The 19,277-nt window shown below is 37.3% G+C and overlaps 2 protein-coding genes across 2 annotated transcripts; both read right to left on the minus strand.

Moving 5' to 3' along the window:
• Positions 1-5,976: 5,976 nt before the first annotated feature.
• LOC118782401 (ras-related and estrogen-regulated growth inhibitor-like) lies at positions 5,977-11,935 on the minus strand. Its single transcript, XM_036535744.1, has 4 exons — positions 11,672-11,935; positions 11,318-11,374; positions 11,006-11,079; positions 5,977-6,767 (listed from the first exon to the last, which is right to left on the minus strand). The coding sequence occupies exons 1-4, from the start codon at positions 11,778-11,780 to the stop codon at positions 6,285-6,287; spliced, it is 723 nt and encodes a 240-aa protein (XP_036391637.1). The 5' UTR covers positions 11,781-11,935; the 3' UTR covers positions 5,977-6,284.
• A 1,030-nt stretch (positions 11,936-12,965) lies between these two features.
• mrpl21 (mitochondrial ribosomal protein L21) lies at positions 12,966-19,105 on the minus strand. The gene is made up of 7 exons (XM_036535647.1): positions 18,991-19,105; positions 16,768-16,828; positions 15,614-15,699; positions 15,019-15,182; positions 14,383-14,435; positions 13,877-13,980; positions 12,966-13,175 (listed from the first exon to the last, which is right to left on the minus strand). The coding sequence occupies exons 1-7, from the start codon at positions 19,085-19,087 to the stop codon at positions 13,111-13,113; spliced, it is 630 nt and encodes a 209-aa protein (XP_036391540.1). The 5' UTR covers positions 19,088-19,105; the 3' UTR covers positions 12,966-13,110.
• Positions 19,106-19,277: the final 172 nt, after the last annotated feature.

Consider the following 19,277-nt stretch of genomic DNA (forward strand, 5'->3'; position numbering starts at 1 on the left):
ACAACTGCTTATTTGTGTCATGGGTTTGGGTTACATAATCAGACTTTTATTTCTTCAGAGGGGAAGGGGAATCTGGCTGTGCAAGCAGCCTACATGCCAATATTAAATATTAAACAGCTTCCACACAGCCAACATAGCGCTTTTTATCATAGCTTGTAAGAAAGTCACTTGATTAGTCAGATGAGCACAGAGCTTTAATGTATTTGTCTTTATGTGCATATTTATGTCATACTTTTTGTTGATGTTGACTTGAAGTGGTATTCCTATTTTTCCACTAGCTCGTAGTTTGTAGGCAACAAATACTGTCTTCACGAAGTTGCTGTTTCATTGTTGCAACATGAGCACATTGGCACAATGTTGCAATAATTTTGGGAGAAAAAGAAGATCCTCTGATTTATGTGGGTGAGTGAGCATCTGCGCTTCCTCTTTCCCCCTATTTGTATTTGCAACCCCTAGAAACATCCTGCCGAATGACAGGAAGCTGACTGATGAAAAGGAAGAGGTGAAGGAGACCACAGAGATGATCTCTTCGCAACCCGAGACCCCCAAACTGTTTAAGGCAGTGCTGGATGTGACAGAAAATTCTGGCATTGAAGGCACCTTTTCCAAGCTGATGAAGGTTCACAGGTCCAGTAATTCCCTGGAGGTACACGAGTAGACCTTGAACATGTTAACATACCCGAGAACTCAATGCTGAGCTGAGTATGAATGACAATGGCCCTGTTGCTTTATGACACTAAAATGAGCAAACTATAAAAGTAAGAATCTGTGTGGTCTGTTGCTCTGTAGACAAAACTGTGAATGCAAGCGAGTCCTTCATAGTTGCTGTGTTTGCTTCACATCTGACACCCCGTATTTGTCTCTTCAGCCCTGCACCCCTGTTCGCCGTCGCTCCCCCATCCCACGCATGCGCAAGGAGGAGGATGAGGACACGGTTTCCGAAACCTCAGACAGTTCCTTGGTGATCCGCATGACACCCCGCTACCAAGGAGAGGAGATGCTGTCTGTTGAGCGGCGCCCCGAGGAGGGGGAGGTGGCAGAAAAGGAGGCAAGCAAAGATGAAAAGATTAACGAGGAAAAAGAAGAAGGGAAACCCAACGTGTAACTAAGAGAAAGCTTTTCTCCGTGGACAAGGGGATCTGCCATTTCTCGTCTATCATCTTAACACAGAAAGTGAGGTCACAGAGTCCAAAGACCATAAGCTCTCCTTACCCAAAATGAAGATCATTATAACCTAATGTCCTTCCCCATCACACACAGGCTGGCAACTGCCTCTGCCAGGTTAAACCACTGTCACAGTAACAGTGAAAACAAGAGCCCAACTGCATGGTGCTCCAGAGTGAGAACCCTGCTGCTCCCATCATGACCTATTTCTGTGCTCTTCCTCCACAATAAAATGAATTGAACATTAGCTGTGTTTGTATTAGACAGTCAAAATCAGTGATATCCCTCCCCATGATGGTCATTTAGTTGGACAGTTTAGTCACATAGTGTTTATTTTTGATGCATTACCTAATCCCCTGAGGCAGTGCTGTGGGTAGTACTGTGGTTGTAGTTTTCCCCTCAGTGTGTGCCTCAGTTGGACTACGAAGCAACGCTGCTACAAAGGAATACCTCCAGATCTATTTTTCAGCCATTTTTACAGTTACAAGTGTCTGCCAACATACTCCTCTTGAATCACACATTTAAAATAGGTCTGCTTATGACTGTGCAACCCTGTAGGTGACTCCTAAGCTACTTTCACACCAATAATGCTGGCAAAACACCAGCATTTTAGTGCTCACCGAAACTTCATTCACACAATAGTGTAACGAAGACTAATGTTCCAGCTATACGTTGCAGCTATAAGCATATGTCATAGCGGATTGTTTTGTTTTTGCATTTTTATCTACTGCTCCAATGAAAAAAAACTGCAAGTGTACAGAAGAGTAAACCTTTTAAAAAGTTGTCTGTTATAGTTCTGGTATTAATGATGACTATGATTGTAATTATTTATGAATATTAATAATATGAAAATGTGAATGTATTTCTCATGACAAAATGATTCTGTTATCAGAAAAGATGATGTTTGCTGTTAATTAAAATTAAAATGTCAGCAAAGAATGCTTGTTGGTATTGCTTTACAGTATTTAACCTATTTTTCATGCAGTGTTTAGGCTACTTGTGAATGCCTTTTTAATAATAAAAAAAACTAATGAAAAAAAAAAAAACTAAAAGCAACATCATGGTTTAAATGTTGTCTCAGTTTGCAACATAGTATGCATGTGAATGCTATTTATCTTGTTTTTCTGTTTTTCTGATTACTGTGTTGCTTATTGGGCTGGGGTATCTAGCAAGCCAATATTCAGCCCCAAGGGGGCAATCAAGAGCTTTAGTCATTTTGACAAGCTTTGCTGCTTTTGTGAGGTCTATAAACCATTTTTGATAAAACATGACTGCTTCTTCATTAGGATTTGTTGAGAAGGAACATGTAATGATTATTGTGACATGTATTTGGTAACTACCATTGCTGGCTATATCAACTACCAGTGTTAAAGGTCAAATATTTAACACTTGGATTTATTTGTTCGTCAACATCAATGACAAAGGTTCATTGAATTGCATGGTTGTTACCTGTGCTGTAATTCACTAAGGCTTTAAAAGTCACTTAAGACACTGCCACTTAAGACATGAATGATTTGTTCAAATTAGACTTCACCATATAATTACAGGACATTTTTTGACTGAATCGGCAAAGACAAGATGGGAAGCATCTACAAAACCACAGAAATCAAGAAAGGTCTAAAGAAAAAAACTGAAACATACAATACTGTAGTGTAGAGTATGAAACCCTCTGTAAACTACAAATGACACATAGAGTTTTGGAGGAACAAGCAAAAAATATGAACATATTCAAATGACACATTCTAAAGCCCTTGATTTTTGTATGTTTTAACCCCATCTGTGGGATTGGAATGGGATTCCTTAATCCACTTTAGGAAAATGTGAGAGTAGGAAGCAAGGTGCAGTTTAGATTTTAAGACAAAGATGGAAGTAAGGTATGTAATTTACACACTGCTTTTAAATAATTATAACTACATTTTAGTGTTAAACATTTGAAACATTTTGAAACGATTTGAAAGTTGCTTTGGACAGAAAGATAAAAGTGTTTGCATATGTAGGTTTGTTGGAGAATAAAATATTTACTTTGACACAAAATAGGAGAGTGAAAATTAATGGTGATTAATGGTTTTTAGGTGGAGACAACCACTTTACAGATGACACATTTCTCAGAATTTATGCTGATTGTTTTTATTAATAACATTCTTTGATAAATTTCTAATCATTTTACAAATGAGCTCTATGAAATTGCATAAATGAATATAATAATAGGTTCATAATCAGTTAAGAACCTTTGTAACTATTGGATCATTAATGACATTTCAAGTTATAACCATACAACACTGTAATATAAATCCATTTTCCTCATTTTTATTAGTATGGAAACTTTGTACATACTTTCAAAAGTGTCAGCTTAAAAATGTGTAAATCAACAAAAACATGTCAGACTTTTAACCAGTAGCTATCAAGCTATTTAAAAATGTTGTCTACACAAATGTTGTAGTCTTCCTTAGGTCTGACTCAGATTTTCAGATTTCATCCAGTCTGTATTAGGTATGTTTTTTTATTAGACTGTTCAAATAACACATCTCTACATTTAATTGAATTATCAGTCAGTCATACTGTTTAGGTTAGTGAGTATTTTGTTTTCAGGCACAAGTATGAGGGATGTGGTGTAGATCTGGGGGAATTACATATGCTAACTAAAATGAAAACTTATTCAATCATTTTTGCAGGCCATGTTCATACAGACACATCCTATTTCCATCCTTTTCTTTTTAATAGCACAATTCAGTTGGAAGAGCTTTGTAAAGATGACAGCTGAGACAGATGCCATATTAAAAATTGACAGCAACATTTCCATCCACATTTTTCATCTACATAAAAAAGAGATAACATTATTTTACAGTCAATACAATGTGGTAGGAAATTCATAAAATGATGGGCTTATCATAAATAGTCATAGGTGAGAATTTCCAGAGTTCAACCAATATGTAGTCGAATTTTGGGTTTGTAACTTACAACTGTTTACAAAATTAGTAAGTCACCATAAATTTCTCCTTAAAAGAACAATTGCTAACTACTATTGCATCCAGCAATTAAATAGTCTGATGCAATGCAGTGCAGTCCCTGCATAGCTAATCAAGCTAATTTTTTGGTTTACATTATAAACAGATTCATGAAGCCAAGCTTTCCTTCATGCCACACATCTGCAGTGATTTCACTGTGATGCAACATGACACCCATCAAACTCATGCTGCTCCATGTCTCTTTCACATCCAATGGGAAAAAGCGCAGAGTGGCATTATAGAAAGGAGGAATGAGAGAGACACACTGAGACTCACCTGTGTGTGCCAGAAAGCATATCTCCACCTGCTGAGTAAAAACAGAGGGCTCACTCTTTTCAGCTCATGCGGAAAACAGCTTCCAACAAGAGAGAAATGCCCTGCATTAATTAACTCACAACCCCTATGCCAGACTGCCCTTTTCTCCTCAGCCACTCTTGGACCAAAACCTCCCTAATTAACAAGCAGTTTTTATAATTGCACCAGTTCTTCTGCTCTTCCAGTAAAGTGTTTTTGGGTAAACAGCAATGACTAATGGTTTTCCCTTTATTGTGTTAACCCAGATCTGGATCCCCACATGTCTAACATTACTAAATGTCATAAAATAATTAAAAATCAAGTTGCATCTTATTCAGCATGGAAGTCATGCGTGATCTTAGAGGGGTGGAGAATGTTTTTCAGGACATGTTTTTGAAAGTTACAACCCTTTTGATTTAATTACAGAGATAAACCTAGCAGATAGAAATACAAACACACTCTGATTACCCCTAGTGTGATATTTTCAGTCAGAGACCCAGTGATAGTTGCTCACCTTATTCTTCATCAGAATACCTCTGGGGAATAGTTGCATTCATTAGAGGGTAAACCTGTGTCCAGGTTCTCCCTCATTTGAGGTCAAAAAGATAAAATAAATCAGTGTATTTTAGCACTGGAATTACAGTACCCAGTTGACCTCACTACTTCTGTTCAAGTACCTGCCAATAGACAATGATATGAAATATGAGTCTGAAAAACATTCTGTGTCCATGCATGTAGGCATGTGTGTTGGGTGAGTTGTCATGCTTTAATTACTCACTCTTTTAGCAACTTTTTTGACAACCCAAATGGGCTTTCACACACTTTTGAAATTATATCCAAGCAGACAATAAATAATTACCATGGGGAATAGAATGTTTTTTATTTTTTTGCTTTTTTGCTTGAGGTTATTTTTCAATATCATACAAGACTGTTTTATGTCTGTTCATAATAAAGGCCCAGAACCCATCTCTCCACAAGTTACAGGTACCTTAGTCTGCAGAGAACATATTGGGGATCATACCCCTGACATCAAAGCAATTTTACACAAAGCCTGTTCTATTGCAAGTGCATCTAATTGTGTGGTGGAGTATCAGGTTTCAAATAACAATAAATTGTCCCTGTGAGATCCCCAACAGGGTCCTTCTATTTCAAAGTGCCCTTTAACATAACCCTTCCCCATATACTTATTGACTTAAAGCTATGCTGATTGCTTAAATCAACCGTGCGCATTATGTGCGTCACATTACTAAAACAGTAACATCCACTTGCTTCTGCAAGTAATTGTTTTATTTCAGCTTTTTGATTAAAAACTACTGAGGCCTTCATAATTTATATTCACACTCTGTAGATGTGGCTCAGCTGATACACTGAAGGGTAAAGAAATGCAAGATGTATTCACAGTAATACATAGAGATCAGAAAGATAGTCATCAAAATATAATGACACATTTCGAAACAAAAAAGTTCTTACTACCTTTATTTCTGTTCTGTTGAACATAAGAAAAATGCTCTCTCACACACATATACACATACAGATATATAAATGATGGTAAGATTACTCTTTCCCTCATCTCTCGGATCTGTCCAGTATGGTGGCTACCCACAACAACAGTGGGACTAAAAAAGTCAATTGTTTCCCAATCACTGATGTAGAAAGACAAGACAAGTTAGAGAGTTTCATGTAAAACTAAGTATGGATTCAGCTGAAAGTTTTATTTCATTATTCTCGGGATGTCCAAGGTTAGAACAGGCCTTAGTTCTGGGGGTGGGGCGGTGGGGGTGGGGTTGTTGAGGGAGGTATGTAATGATGAAAAGTCAATCCTCAGTCCTGTAGAAAGTCTTTAAAGGAACTGAAGCTGAAGCTTCGGCCAGAGGTTCCCAGTGTGGAGCTGGAGTGGATCCGGGGGATTTTCTCCATCAGCTTGGAGACAGCCCGCCTCCTGAAGGAAGTGGGAGAGGAGTTGAGCAGCTGAACCATGTCCCCATAGAGCGCATGGAAAACAGCCGCTGTCTCCTCACAGCTGTCCCTGGTGGAGATTTCATAGAAAGGCAGCTTGAGGCCTTTGGACAGGTTCTCACCATCCTCTGTGGTCACCATCCGGTCAAACTCCAGGTCCTTCTTGTTGGCCACAATGACAATGGGTGGAGGCTCAGCACTGCTCTTGCGGGGGCCAGAGTGGATGTGGTTGATAAGGAAACACAGTCGCATGACCTCGTCAAAGCTGCACCTGTCTGTCACGGAGTAGACGATGACAAAACCGTCACCCCACTTAATCTTCTCCTCAATGAGCAAGGCATCTTCCTCCTATTGAAATTGAAATGTTTTTCAAATTCACATAAAATAGTAAAACAGCAATTTGTTCATACAATGGCATAGTTTTTATGTGTTGTGGATGACCATTAGCATTTTTGAAGTCTTAGGACCTGATTGTAAAGGTGAAAACAGAGGCCTCTAACAATATGCCATTGCCAAGTCCAAGCTGAAAGAAGTGTGCCCAACACATCTGTGGTATTTTTACAGTGTCAGATAGGACAAGCAGCAAGTGGGCTCTAGGTGAGAGGATGTTGTGACCATTAAGCCAATAAGCACATAGCCACATTACCTTCAGAATCTATCTGGGGGCTCCCAAGTGGCTCAGTCAGTTAATGCACTAGCTCCAAGTCCTACAGCCTGGTTTGAGCCCAACCATGTCAACAGCCAACAATGGCAGGGAGCCTGCAGTGGTGTACCAGACCGGCTTTGCTCCACTGGGGCAGGTGTAGGTTTGTCAGGAGGGTTTCCTCATTTCACCACTCTCAGGCACCCTGTGTTTGGTCAGGTATCTATGAGCCACTCAGATGACATTAGTGGAGGTGTGCCTATCCTCCAGTCAGCATCATTGTGGTGCATTGTGGGGCTTGTAGTGTGAAAGACAGTCACTGAATGCATTTGCTATCCCCCGTGCCCCAACAGGATTGCACAGGTTATTGAACTGAAATGAGCAATAAAAACATATAAAGGTAGATTTACCACAGCACCATGTTGTAATAGCATTTTAGCAACAAGATTCCATTTATAATCAAAATGAAACATGTTGAACAACTGCTCTTTTACCATTTCAAAAGTCAAACCATTCTTACTTAGTTGTTTGTCAACTGATTTTTTTTACCTCTCTTGTGGTTGTAAGGTGGATCTGCCTGAACAATATTAATATTGTTCCTGACTGTCAGTATTTTAGTATTTGATTTATCCATCATATTTGCTAGATTGATAACTGCTGCTCTTAAAGAGGACATTGTTACCATATTATAATTATACGATATTGCCAAGTCATACAGAACAGGTAATCTTTATTGTTCTTTCTGTTTTGAAATGATTGTCTGGAGATGGATTCCATGTAGATTTCTATAACTCCTACTTAAAAACACTGTTAATGTTCACTAGAAGTTGTTTTTCCTCATATCTCTCATGGTTTACCATTATTTTTGATTAGTCATATTGCTGGGATAGTCACTGCACCAGGCTTTCTGCCAGCTTAAAGGTGGCATAAACAAAATTACAAAATCCCTACTGTGTTGTGCCAAATTATACTGTGCCCCAAATAATCACAACAATGCCCTTTTTGACCAATACCCATCATCCTGCTAGACTGCTCAAAGCCCTAGCACTAACAGGACCAAAGCTGCAGTCAGTACTATTGCCATTTTTGCCAAGTGCGATGACATCAAATTGTCACACTCAATTTAACTAGGTGTGCTAGCTGTGACCGTGTGACTGAGCTGTATTTTTATTCCATTAAACTAGAGCTGGTAGAATATGTTTTCATACAACCTGCATTTCTTTTAAACTGCTGTTATACTAAAAAGTGACAGCAAATGCATTACAGTCAATTTAAACATCAGAACAGAACAAGTGGGCTGCACAGATTAGTAAAGCACCCCATGTACGAGATATAGAAATTTCTTGTTAAATAATCACAGTCATATAAATTGCTATGTGACATACTTGCAGACAAATTTAAACCTCTTCTTCATGCTTTGTAGCGTTGTAACATTAATAACTGTCATACCGTATATCATCCACAAATCATTAATAAAATAATGTAGTTGGTCCATTTTATAATATAGCTAGTTTATTTTCTTCACCAAAGTATCTAGTGTGTTTCACAGTTTCACAAAACAATGTTATGAGTCCACACCTGCCCAGAACCTTTTAACATTTTTTCATGGTTCCCTCCATTTTCATACTGTTCCTTACCTTAAACTTTATTTGTCATCTCAGCAGCAGGTAACTCGCTCCTTGGTTTCCCAATTTCTACTAGAAGTGTGAGCATGTGATATTGCCTCACTCTAGATATTGAGAAGCGAGTGAATACTTAACTCTGTACTCTTTGCAACAAATTAGTATTTTTATGTTACGAATATGTGTCCTAAAAGCATTGTTCTGTTTATGTGGCTGTCTTGGAAAAATAAATGCATTATATTTTATGGGATCTCATTACTTAATAGGATTTCAGTTGAAAAAGTCATCTCCTCAACATGGCCTCTACCTCTTCCCAGCAAGCACAGCAAGTTAGTTTGTTCTACAGTAAAGTTAAGAAACATACTGTAATAATTTGCCGGTGGATTATACTGCTACTATACATTCAAGTGCCAGGCAACACCTATAGTGAGTGCTGTATAAGTACTCTAGTGACGCTTGATGTACTCAGTGGCCATACTGGTATCTTTTCAGTTCAAACATTTTAATGCTACCATGCAGAAAACAATACATCACAATGAGATTGAATGAGATTGAATAATTCTGTTTTATTACTAACTAAGCCCCTGTTGAACAAGTTATGTTTTAATAATAGCAGTAGTCTTGGGAGAAAACCTTAAAACAATAAACTCTGTGTTTTCAAAGGCACAAACAATTTTTTCACCCAAGCATGGATAATACACCTGAGTTGACTAACCTCACACTGACAGGAGAAACAGGCCTGGCTGGTAACTGATGTGAGATGATGCATGCAGTCTTAGTGATGTAAGATATTCACAGACTGGAATGGAAATGGATATGGAATCTATACTGCATTCATGCCTACATACTATTTACTACTGCAGTAGAACATTCATCAAATAATATACAATGAAATGCTGGATTTATTTCTCTGTATATATTACAAAACCATATAGCTGTAATTAGTTGTAAACATGAAGCTCTGTCTTTCAGTTTTCAGCTTCAGTTTTCAACTTTCAGTTTTCAATCTGTTCTTGTAACTACCACCAAGATATTTACATACAATCAATTCTATTCAAATGATTTGCCATCAGAAAGATTAGTATTTTAAAAAGTGTTTTATGCCCAAGTTTAAATTTCTCTTGACAATTACATAACCTTTCATGTTTTATTTTCAAGCATCAGTTAAGATTTCAAAAACAGGTCTAGCAAATACCAAGCTCCTCATTTTTAGATTACCAGGGACATGAAGAAACATGCACAGCTGCATTTAGAGCAATGTTTTGGAGCTAAAATCACTTCATTATTTCAGTCATCTGGGGATAGTATGATTCATTTCAAGTCTTCTACTTTGGATGTAAATTCACTGCAAGATGTGAAATGCTACAGTTATGACAGTTTTTATTCACAGAGGAAGTGCCTCCAAATGGTCTTAAAATACGTATTTTTGTATTGTGTCTATTGCTGCCTTCCTAATGGAGAAGTCAGTCAGAGCAGTGATGCCTGCAACTCATAGCATTTGTCCATGTTGAAATGGAAAAATGTTATGAGTCTTGGTAATGGAAAAAACAGACTACAAACTCAGCTGTCTGCTGCCATACACTCTAAAATACTTTATAATTAACTTAATCTAGAGTGGTAAAACCAAAACTGGAAAAGAAGATACTACCTATTTCACAATGGTTTCAAATTTAATCATTAGAAAGGGATTATACAGAAACATGATCTATTAAGATCTGTCAGGCATGTCTGAGAATTTATTATTTAGCCTATGTGTGCCCTTACAACGTTTGTTTAACTCATATTAAGCATGATGACCTTGATGTTCACATCACTGTAATGGACGTTGACAGGTCAAGAATGCTTAATGAATCAGCTGTCTCTTGAAGACCATTTATTTAACCCGCAGAAACATGACCAGAATACCCACACTTATTGCATGCAGTGCCTTCATTTTAATTCATAGGGACTTCCTTTTGCCCGTAAAAACTGTATCCAGTATACTTACAGCCGCGTCCTATCTGTACAGAATTGTGGCAGGACGAGCACTAGCATGCTTGAAGAGCTACCGCTGTTCATTAATGACTTGAAAGTCACAGCTACTGTGAAATATGAGGTGGAGCTCCATCCAAGCATCAAAGCACACAGCCAGGTAGACCTTCATCACCATGATGCAAACTGTCTGAATGTGTGCTCAGAAAAAGACGGATGATGACCAATTCAGTATTCAAAAGCTGCTATGCATTTTATCTGGGGTTACACAGGGACTAACATTTCAAGAGATTATTGTGCTTCCAGCTTTCAAGTTTGAGGTTCATTAACCTCCTTACATTTGTACCCACCTGTCCAGCTGTATCCAGAATTTCAAAGTGAACCACCTCTCCACCTATAGACATTTCATGCCTGTAAATGGTTTCTGCAAATGGATAAGAAACATTATTGGATTTGCGCAAACCCTATATTTTAAATATGCATCTGTATTAAAATGTAACTTATTTTGACTTCAGCGAAAGAGATAACGATTACACTTACCGCGTTCCAGCGCTTTCAATGACAAGCGTCGTTTACTAAAAACTTTAATCAATTTAATAGGCTAATAACTTCTGAAATGTAATACAGAAAGAAAATCCCCCGAGCACATCCCCAACACCTACCGAGGGTCGGGTCGTACTCTCCAATGAATCTCTTCGTGATGAATCGCACTGTCATTGCTGCAATAGTAATTGCTCAATAAATTCGGCGAAATTAAATTTTAGGAAGTCTGTGGTTGTCGTAATATGTGGCTTGTGAGTCTGAAATGTGTATTAGTATAAAACTGAATGCATATAATGCAGCAATCTAGAAACCTTAAACACATTAAATATATAAATCCATAATTCGCATATAAAGGTATTTGGACAGTCTGCGAGAGTACACAAAGCAGTTTCGGCTTTGCCCGCATTTTAATTGGCCAAATTTTGAATTTTAAACTTTACGCAGACCATTTGTACACCCTTTATTCAGTCTACCTGTTTTTCCAACGGCCGCTTGCCCCAAAATCACAATCCGGACCGTTCTGGAAGAAGGCAGGCTCCCGGTTCTTCGCAAAGGTTTTGGCAACGCGAAATTCGTAGTCATCTTGATTTCTTCAGACTTCTAACTGCAAAACCGCCCTCGGTGTTTAAAACTCTTAATACATGTACATAATTGTTACCCTCATGGCTGAGATTTTCTCATGACAAATGAGCAGGACAGCTTAAAGAAGTCTCAACCTGACGGAAAAGACTAACGTCGCTGGCGTTGTTTCGCAGACAACACTCGCTACAGTTGATGCACTTCTGTCCCTCCTCCAGTAATTTGCGTCCACAGCAGTCCTCTGTGCATGTGGACGTTTGCGCGAAAACAAACCTGTCTTCACAGTGCACGATGAACTCGTCTTGAAAATAGATAGAAATTTAAAAAAAAAAACATACACCTTATGTACACAACACTTTGGTGTGTTTGTCCAGGCTGATTTCAAAGATAAGGGCAAGTCTTGAGTTCTAATGAAGGTCTCTTTTAGACATTAGAATTTAGATTGTATTGCTATTACTTACTTAAAACGTGCTTATTGTTGAAATATTTCATTATGTTGGACACTGAAAATTCAGATGCGATTCCCAAAGTAAGTGCAACGTTACAATAAACTACTTGGACAACAATACATATGTTCTCAAAGCAGAAAAATAGTGATTAAGTTACGTCAGTGAAAACCTTAGCTATACAGGTAGCATCGCGTGTGTTGTAAAAATGACTTCATAGAGTTGGCAAGGACACTGATTTTCAGTTGTCTTCGATGACATAAGGCTTTCACTGGTCATAATACCGCCCAAAGCGTATTAGCTCACGTTCCCACTATAGAGATGCAAGATAATTCATTAATCACTTGGAACCATAAGCCCATACAGTGATGAATTCAGAAAGGAAGTCTCTTTTTCACAGTATTCTGACAGTTCAGAGTATGGTTCGTATTGACAGTTTGTTCCGGTGTAATATACATCGCTGAATGACTTTAATCGTTAAACATCAAGAAACAGCCCTGTTTTCTTATTTTCTTACTTGATCTGTAGACTAACGACAACACTGTGAATCTAAACTACTGAAAACCACTTCTAATAATATTCAGTCTTATCAAGACGATCACAATAATATACACATGATTCAGGTGTGTTGCTCTGCTGGACATGACTAAAAAACATTCTACATACAAACACTCAAAGTCCCCATCCTTTATTTTTTAACACTGATTTAAAACATTGAACTCTGGGGAATGCATGCCAATAATTTCACACTAATATAATCTTAAGTTTACTTGAAAAGACCATTGAAGGCAGACAACAGTGTCTGAAATTTTTAATTACAGTACCTTAAACAGTCCTCAGCAATACATAGACATATGCCAAATAATATTATAAAGTGGAAAATACAGTTAACACAAGTTTGGTGCCACTTCAACTGTGTTGATCCGAAGCACTGTCTGAGGCTGAATAATGACTGCCAATAGAAAGAGAAGAAAATTAGTTTCACAGAAACACAAAACTGAAATTATGATAGAATACATAATCTATTATTTAAAAGCTTTCATTACCAAAATTCTGAAGGCAAGGGATTTTTAACCTAACATGAAAAAGAGAAAAGTCTACTGATCTCCCATTCAGTTTTGTGGTCCTCCTTGGATGACTGTGTTTATTAAATTGGATTGCTGCATACTATTGTAAAACCACTGCATACATAGTGTAATTTTAGCTTTCTAATGTGGCCTTGTAAAGTGAAAGTTTTCAGTAGCATCATATGAGGAATGGGAGCTATTTCCGCTTTCTGAGTTAAGCCAACCTTACTGTTTACTTCAAATAAACAACATCAAACTATATTTAGATAGATGATAATGAGCATTTATGGACAGGGGAATTCAGGGCATTCACTGTGGAGTTTGGGAGCTTTTCAAAAGGAAAGCATGCAATGTCTCCGCTAAAATATAACCTTGATAAAATATTGATTAACAGGATTAAAAAAATACTTGACATTGAGGCTGTATGAAATGTAATAATAAAAACTGTCCTACGTGTGCCCATTTCTATGTTTATACAGTAAGGACTTATAACCTTTCACACATTTATAAAGAACCTTCCTCCACTCAATCATAACACAGAATTTGTTAGAGGCTCGAGGAAGACAAATAACAAAAACATCCATACTTCTTTTCCTTTGATATCTGTGCCTTCTCCAAAAACGCATGTGCACCATGGGCCAGGATTCTGTCTTCTCTATAACAGTGGCCTCTACTTTGACCAAATCTCGGCTAGATGTAAAAGAAAAAATGCAGTGATGTACAGAAATTTCAACCAAAGATAACCACTTCGATAACCAAAGTGACAGGTTTGTGTTGCAGACAAATTTTCAAGAATACAATCTTTTGGGAGGACAATTACATGAACATATAAGAATATAAAATAAGCATTCAGATGTAAGGAAAACAAATGTATCCTTTAAATGATTCAGTAAACATGATTCCAATCAAAATTTCATTAGTATAGTTACAACTCTACAGATTAATATGCCCAAAGACAGTCAGACACTTCAAGTTAGAGCTATAGTATTTCATAAAGTTTTCTTTTAGTGAAGAAAAAAAACTAAAAACTAATTCTGAATTATTTCAATGCTTAAGAGAGCAGTAGTATTTTTACAAATAAAATGAACACACCTGAGAAGAGGCCGTCCAATTAGAGTGAAATCCTCTCCACCAACCATCAATACCTATAAATTTGAAGTAAGTTTATTGTTAAACTATACAACTCCTCCCCCCTCTGCTGCAACATGGGATTGACTGGCACCTGATGCCCTGTGCTGTCCCCCCCCACATAATCGTTGCACATGGGACAATAACTGTTCTCTAGCCATCTGGTCAGGATTTGCACTATACAGTTATCATTGTTTTGCATATTGTACAACAATAACTGTTTTCTACTGCACTTCATACTGTATAATAGCAATAACCTTACCCTTATTTATTCTTGCTTCATAATTCATTTTATACTATGTATATGATCATAGCACATGCACGATAACTTGCACGATAACTCAATGCATAATTGCACAAACTTCTTTCTATTTGTTGTATTTTATACCTCTTACTTATTTATACCTATTACCTGCATTATTATTTCTCCGAAATCAAGCAGAGAAAATACTCAGAAACCCACCATCATTTTACAGAAATGGACAGAACTTCAGGAAATGTTATGACCATTATTTAAATTATTTTTGTTTTATGCTTGTTTATGCAACAACTATGATCAATGTTGAACACTTTTTATGTGTTTACAAAAAAGAAACAAACCTTTTCAAGTCTTACTCGGTCGCCACACTCAGCATCTATGTGGTTTTCAATGAGAATCAAGTCTTCATTTGTCACTTTCCACTGCCGACTTGCAAAATGCACCACTGCATACAGCCTTCCATACTCCTCCGATGCAAGAATGTTATTTACTTTCTGTACAACCTCTGAAAAGAAAGAACAATGAAATAAACACATGTAAAACACTTAAAAAGCACTGACATTGCAAGTCTGCAATGGCAAGTACAGTACATCTGTACAGTCATTCAGTATACCAGACTAGAAAGCAGAAAATTGTGACTTTCATGATGATGAAGTTGTCTGTACTTCTGGAAGGTGAACATTGCAAAGGTGTACATTATGATACATTTCTGACTGCATATTAACAAGCACCAAAAAATGCCTGACAAAGTAAATGCCTTACAAAGATTTTATGACATGGCATTAAATCCACTGATTTTGTGAAGGGAAGTCTGTTGCTTTCAGTATGTAAAAATACATTTTTATATCACTTTATGCAATTTGTAAATGTCTCTCAGAAATAAATTCTTTAATCATCAGTCTCAACATTACAACAGAGACACAAAAACCTCACAACCTCGATGTTGCTTCTTCTCTTCCATGGGGTCAATGATTGACAGTTCTGGCCAGGGACGTCTGGACAGAGATGTTTCTGGGACATAGCTTTAGGCAAAAAATAAGATACAATTAAGAATGGGGAAAATGGCTCACCCTCGTTCACTCTAATTTACTGTGCCATGATACAGTACGTACTGGAATGGATGACACTTTTTACATATAACTGCATACTGTACTTGCATTGCATAGTAGGCTATTCAGTGTTAACTTTGATGGTCACACCAATGATTTGCAAATGAAGTGCATATTACTTAAAAGAGAATAAACAAACTACAAAATGCAACTGTTCACAAAACAAAGGAAAACAAAAATAATTTTCTTTAGTGGCAGTGATTCTTCACATCAACTCTTTATATTGTTTCATCTCTGTGTAAAAAATAAACAGCAAATATTAATACACAGACATTTAAACTTTTAGGTTAGGCTAGTTGTTTGTACCGTGCAATTTGTGATGAAGGCATTTCTTTCCACCGCTGACAAACAGAATGCAATTACACCTCATGCAAATTGCTTAATTGACACTTGGTTATACTGACTATACAAATGACAGCTGTTTTATAAAACTTGCACCAGAAAGAAAAAATGTCATCCACACAAACTATACTATGCCCTGCAAACATTTGTCAAGCTTCCTCCATTTCTTTGAAAAATGAGATGTTAATCTTCACCATTGTTATAGCACCAATAATATTAAAGGGGAGGCTGCTGCCAATGTGTTATATATTGATCAGTGTTTCAAACATGTGCACCACTTCCCTGGTGTACCAGTAACAGTCTAAGTAGTGTACTTGACATGTCTATTCTAGTCAGAAAAAAATCATTTTAAAAATTCTTTCAGGACTGTAAGCATGTGTTTTGCATCAGGGTAAGCTACAAACATTGCTTTGCTTATGTAATGAATGTTTTTTTTTAAGTAAAGCTTTCATCTGTGTAAAATAACTGCAGGAAAGTTATTCATTAAGACTGAAGTGGAGGGAAATGTATTCATGCTAAATTCTGAGATGCTTCAAGATTTTTAAAGAACGAAATGGATGACATGCTATCACATTTAATTTGGTGGGGTTAACTTAGTGCTATAAATAACGCCATACAAGACAGGGTGAATTACATTACCTTGGAGGATACTTGATGCTCTGAGAACTCTGATGACGTATGGCAGCTGGCAACAGACAACCTGAAAATAGCACAAATTTTGGGTTATTGGTCTTTTTCCTGAACGAGAAGAAATATAATTCTTTCTGTCATTAAAGATACTTTCATAAAATCATACAGAAAGAAATGACATCCACACAAGTAACAATTATGTCATATTGCTTCTGTTCTTTATCTCTTCTCTGTAGCTACATAAACAACGCCTAAAAAGGGGTTTAAGGGTTAATACTGAGCAACAGGGATTTTGCATGGCATAGTGCCTGAATAATACAAAATAGCATTTTAAAATTCAATAGTTGTGTATTTCGGAGGTATACAGCAGACTTTAGGTGTCAGCATTTACAATCTCTATCCACTTGATCATCTCTATCACCTCTATCCACACACTGATCAACATTTTTTATGGACAAGCCTGATGCATCTCAAGAGGAGCCTTGTAAGAAGTTGTGAAATAGTCCTGCTAAGTAAATGGACTGATAAAAGGCTGGCTAGCAAGTAAGTGACATGCTGTATCATGAAATGTTAGGACTGTGATTATCTATCTACGGTTTTGTATAGTATGATACAACACAATGTTATACTATGATACTGCAAATACCAGAGGTGAAATGGCATGTGATGTTATCAGTCCTGCACCAAACACCCCTTAGTTTGATAATTCAGTTCAACTATTATATACTGTGAACAAACTAATCACAGTGATTGGAATTCCGTCATATTCCGTGGAACTGACAAATGGAGGAACAGTTACTGAGACATGTTTCAGTGATCTTTTAATCTTAAGGTTTCTTAATCTTAAGTTTAAAAGTGTTTAACACTGCAGCAGTACACACTCCTGAGATACACTGCAGATATTTGACAATATTTCAGGCAGTGAGTGGATGACACATTGCCTGTGATAAACAACAGTTTCCTGAATGTGTTTTCTAATTTATTACATTTTGCTCCAGCCATAAAATGAGAACGAATCATGTCAAAAAGCTTTCCATTACAGTAAGTAGCAGCCCCTTTACCAGTGTTCAGTTTGTTTTCCAAAGTAATGCTAGTAACTGCACATTCTGCAGGTAAAACAAAACTGCATGTGAAATATATCTGAATATATGAGATTTTCCATCTTTTACTACTGTATTGTACTGAATTTCAACATATGGCTCCAACAAGTTATATTTCTAACTACTGAGTTTGCTATCTTATTGGCCACTACAAAAAAAAAAAAAAAAAAAAAAAGATTTAATGTTCCTGAGGTATCTTGGTTAAAGAACCTAAAGGTAATGCTACAAGGTATGGCAGAAACAAAACAAAGTCCCTAAACATGGACACGCAGGTGCAAAATTCAACAAAAGATCACCACACTTCATGAATTGTTTAAAAACACCTAAAAATATATTGCATTAATTGCTGTTCCGTTTCATGAAACTTTTAATATGCACGGAAATGTTTGCCACAGTGTCCAACGGAACAGCTCAACTAATAAGTAAACGGCCAGCCCTACCTTGTGTTAAATGGGGGTATTGCAAGGTTCTGACTTCTTCAGTGGCATCAACATAAAATGTTCATGGCTGTTAAACCGTCTTGATTCCGTTTTGTATTATTGTCCTTAGAACCTTTATGTTAATTTACCTTTCCTCTCTTTGGATAAAATTTTCATACCATCTCGTGTAGTGCATTGTATTCGACGACTATATGAAATGGGCCTGAACTGCAGATATTCAGCGTTGCTCTTGTGGTTCCAGTTGCTGTCTATTCAAAGCAAAAAAAAAAAAAGACAAAAACTGTGCGCTAATTAAAGAGACCATTGGTCTAATAATTTGGGCCGTTTGTTGCAATAATCTTTCACTGAAAATGTTTACATATGTCCAGAAGCGACATACCAGTGGTATAAATCTAGCTGGCTAGCAATTAAGCATTGATATCGGGGCAGGAAATTATTAAATTATGAGTTCATTCAATTGTTCATAACTAACAAGAAGGACCCTGACCACTGTCCTTGACAGGAGAAATGTTATGAACCTTGACTGTACCGGTTAGGTAGATCTATCAAGTTCGCTTGCTAACGCTGTGTTATCAGAAAACGTGTTGATTTCACAAGGAAGCAGAGCTCGGTAGCAGCATAACATATCTTATTACAAAATACGCCCTGTTTTCTACACATGTCTTTCGTCTTCATTTCAAAGGAAAACATACCGATCCGTGTTTGCAGAGGGGATGGCAATTTGTGCCCTCCTATTCTCCAGCCTGCTCGCAAAGCTTCACAGAATGCGCTTCTCAAAGTCAACGCCATCTTCGGTCCTCTACTTCAGTTTTCATGCAGTGTCTGTAACTCACAGCTAGATCCTGCCACCGTGCAAGGCTGACTCTGAATCAGCATTCATATTTTACACAAAAGAGTTCGTTGCCGAATTACGGGGTGCGTAAACTGATCCTGGATCGGTGCTTAGTGGCAGAGCCCGTAACACGGAAGTAGTGCGGTA

Source organism: Megalops cyprinoides, chromosome 8 (assembly GCF_013368585.1).
Source record: "Megalops cyprinoides isolate fMegCyp1 chromosome 8, fMegCyp1.pri, whole genome shotgun sequence".
In the NCBI taxonomy this organism is placed as follows: Eukaryota; Metazoa; Chordata; class Actinopteri; order Elopiformes; family Megalopidae; genus Megalops; species Megalops cyprinoides.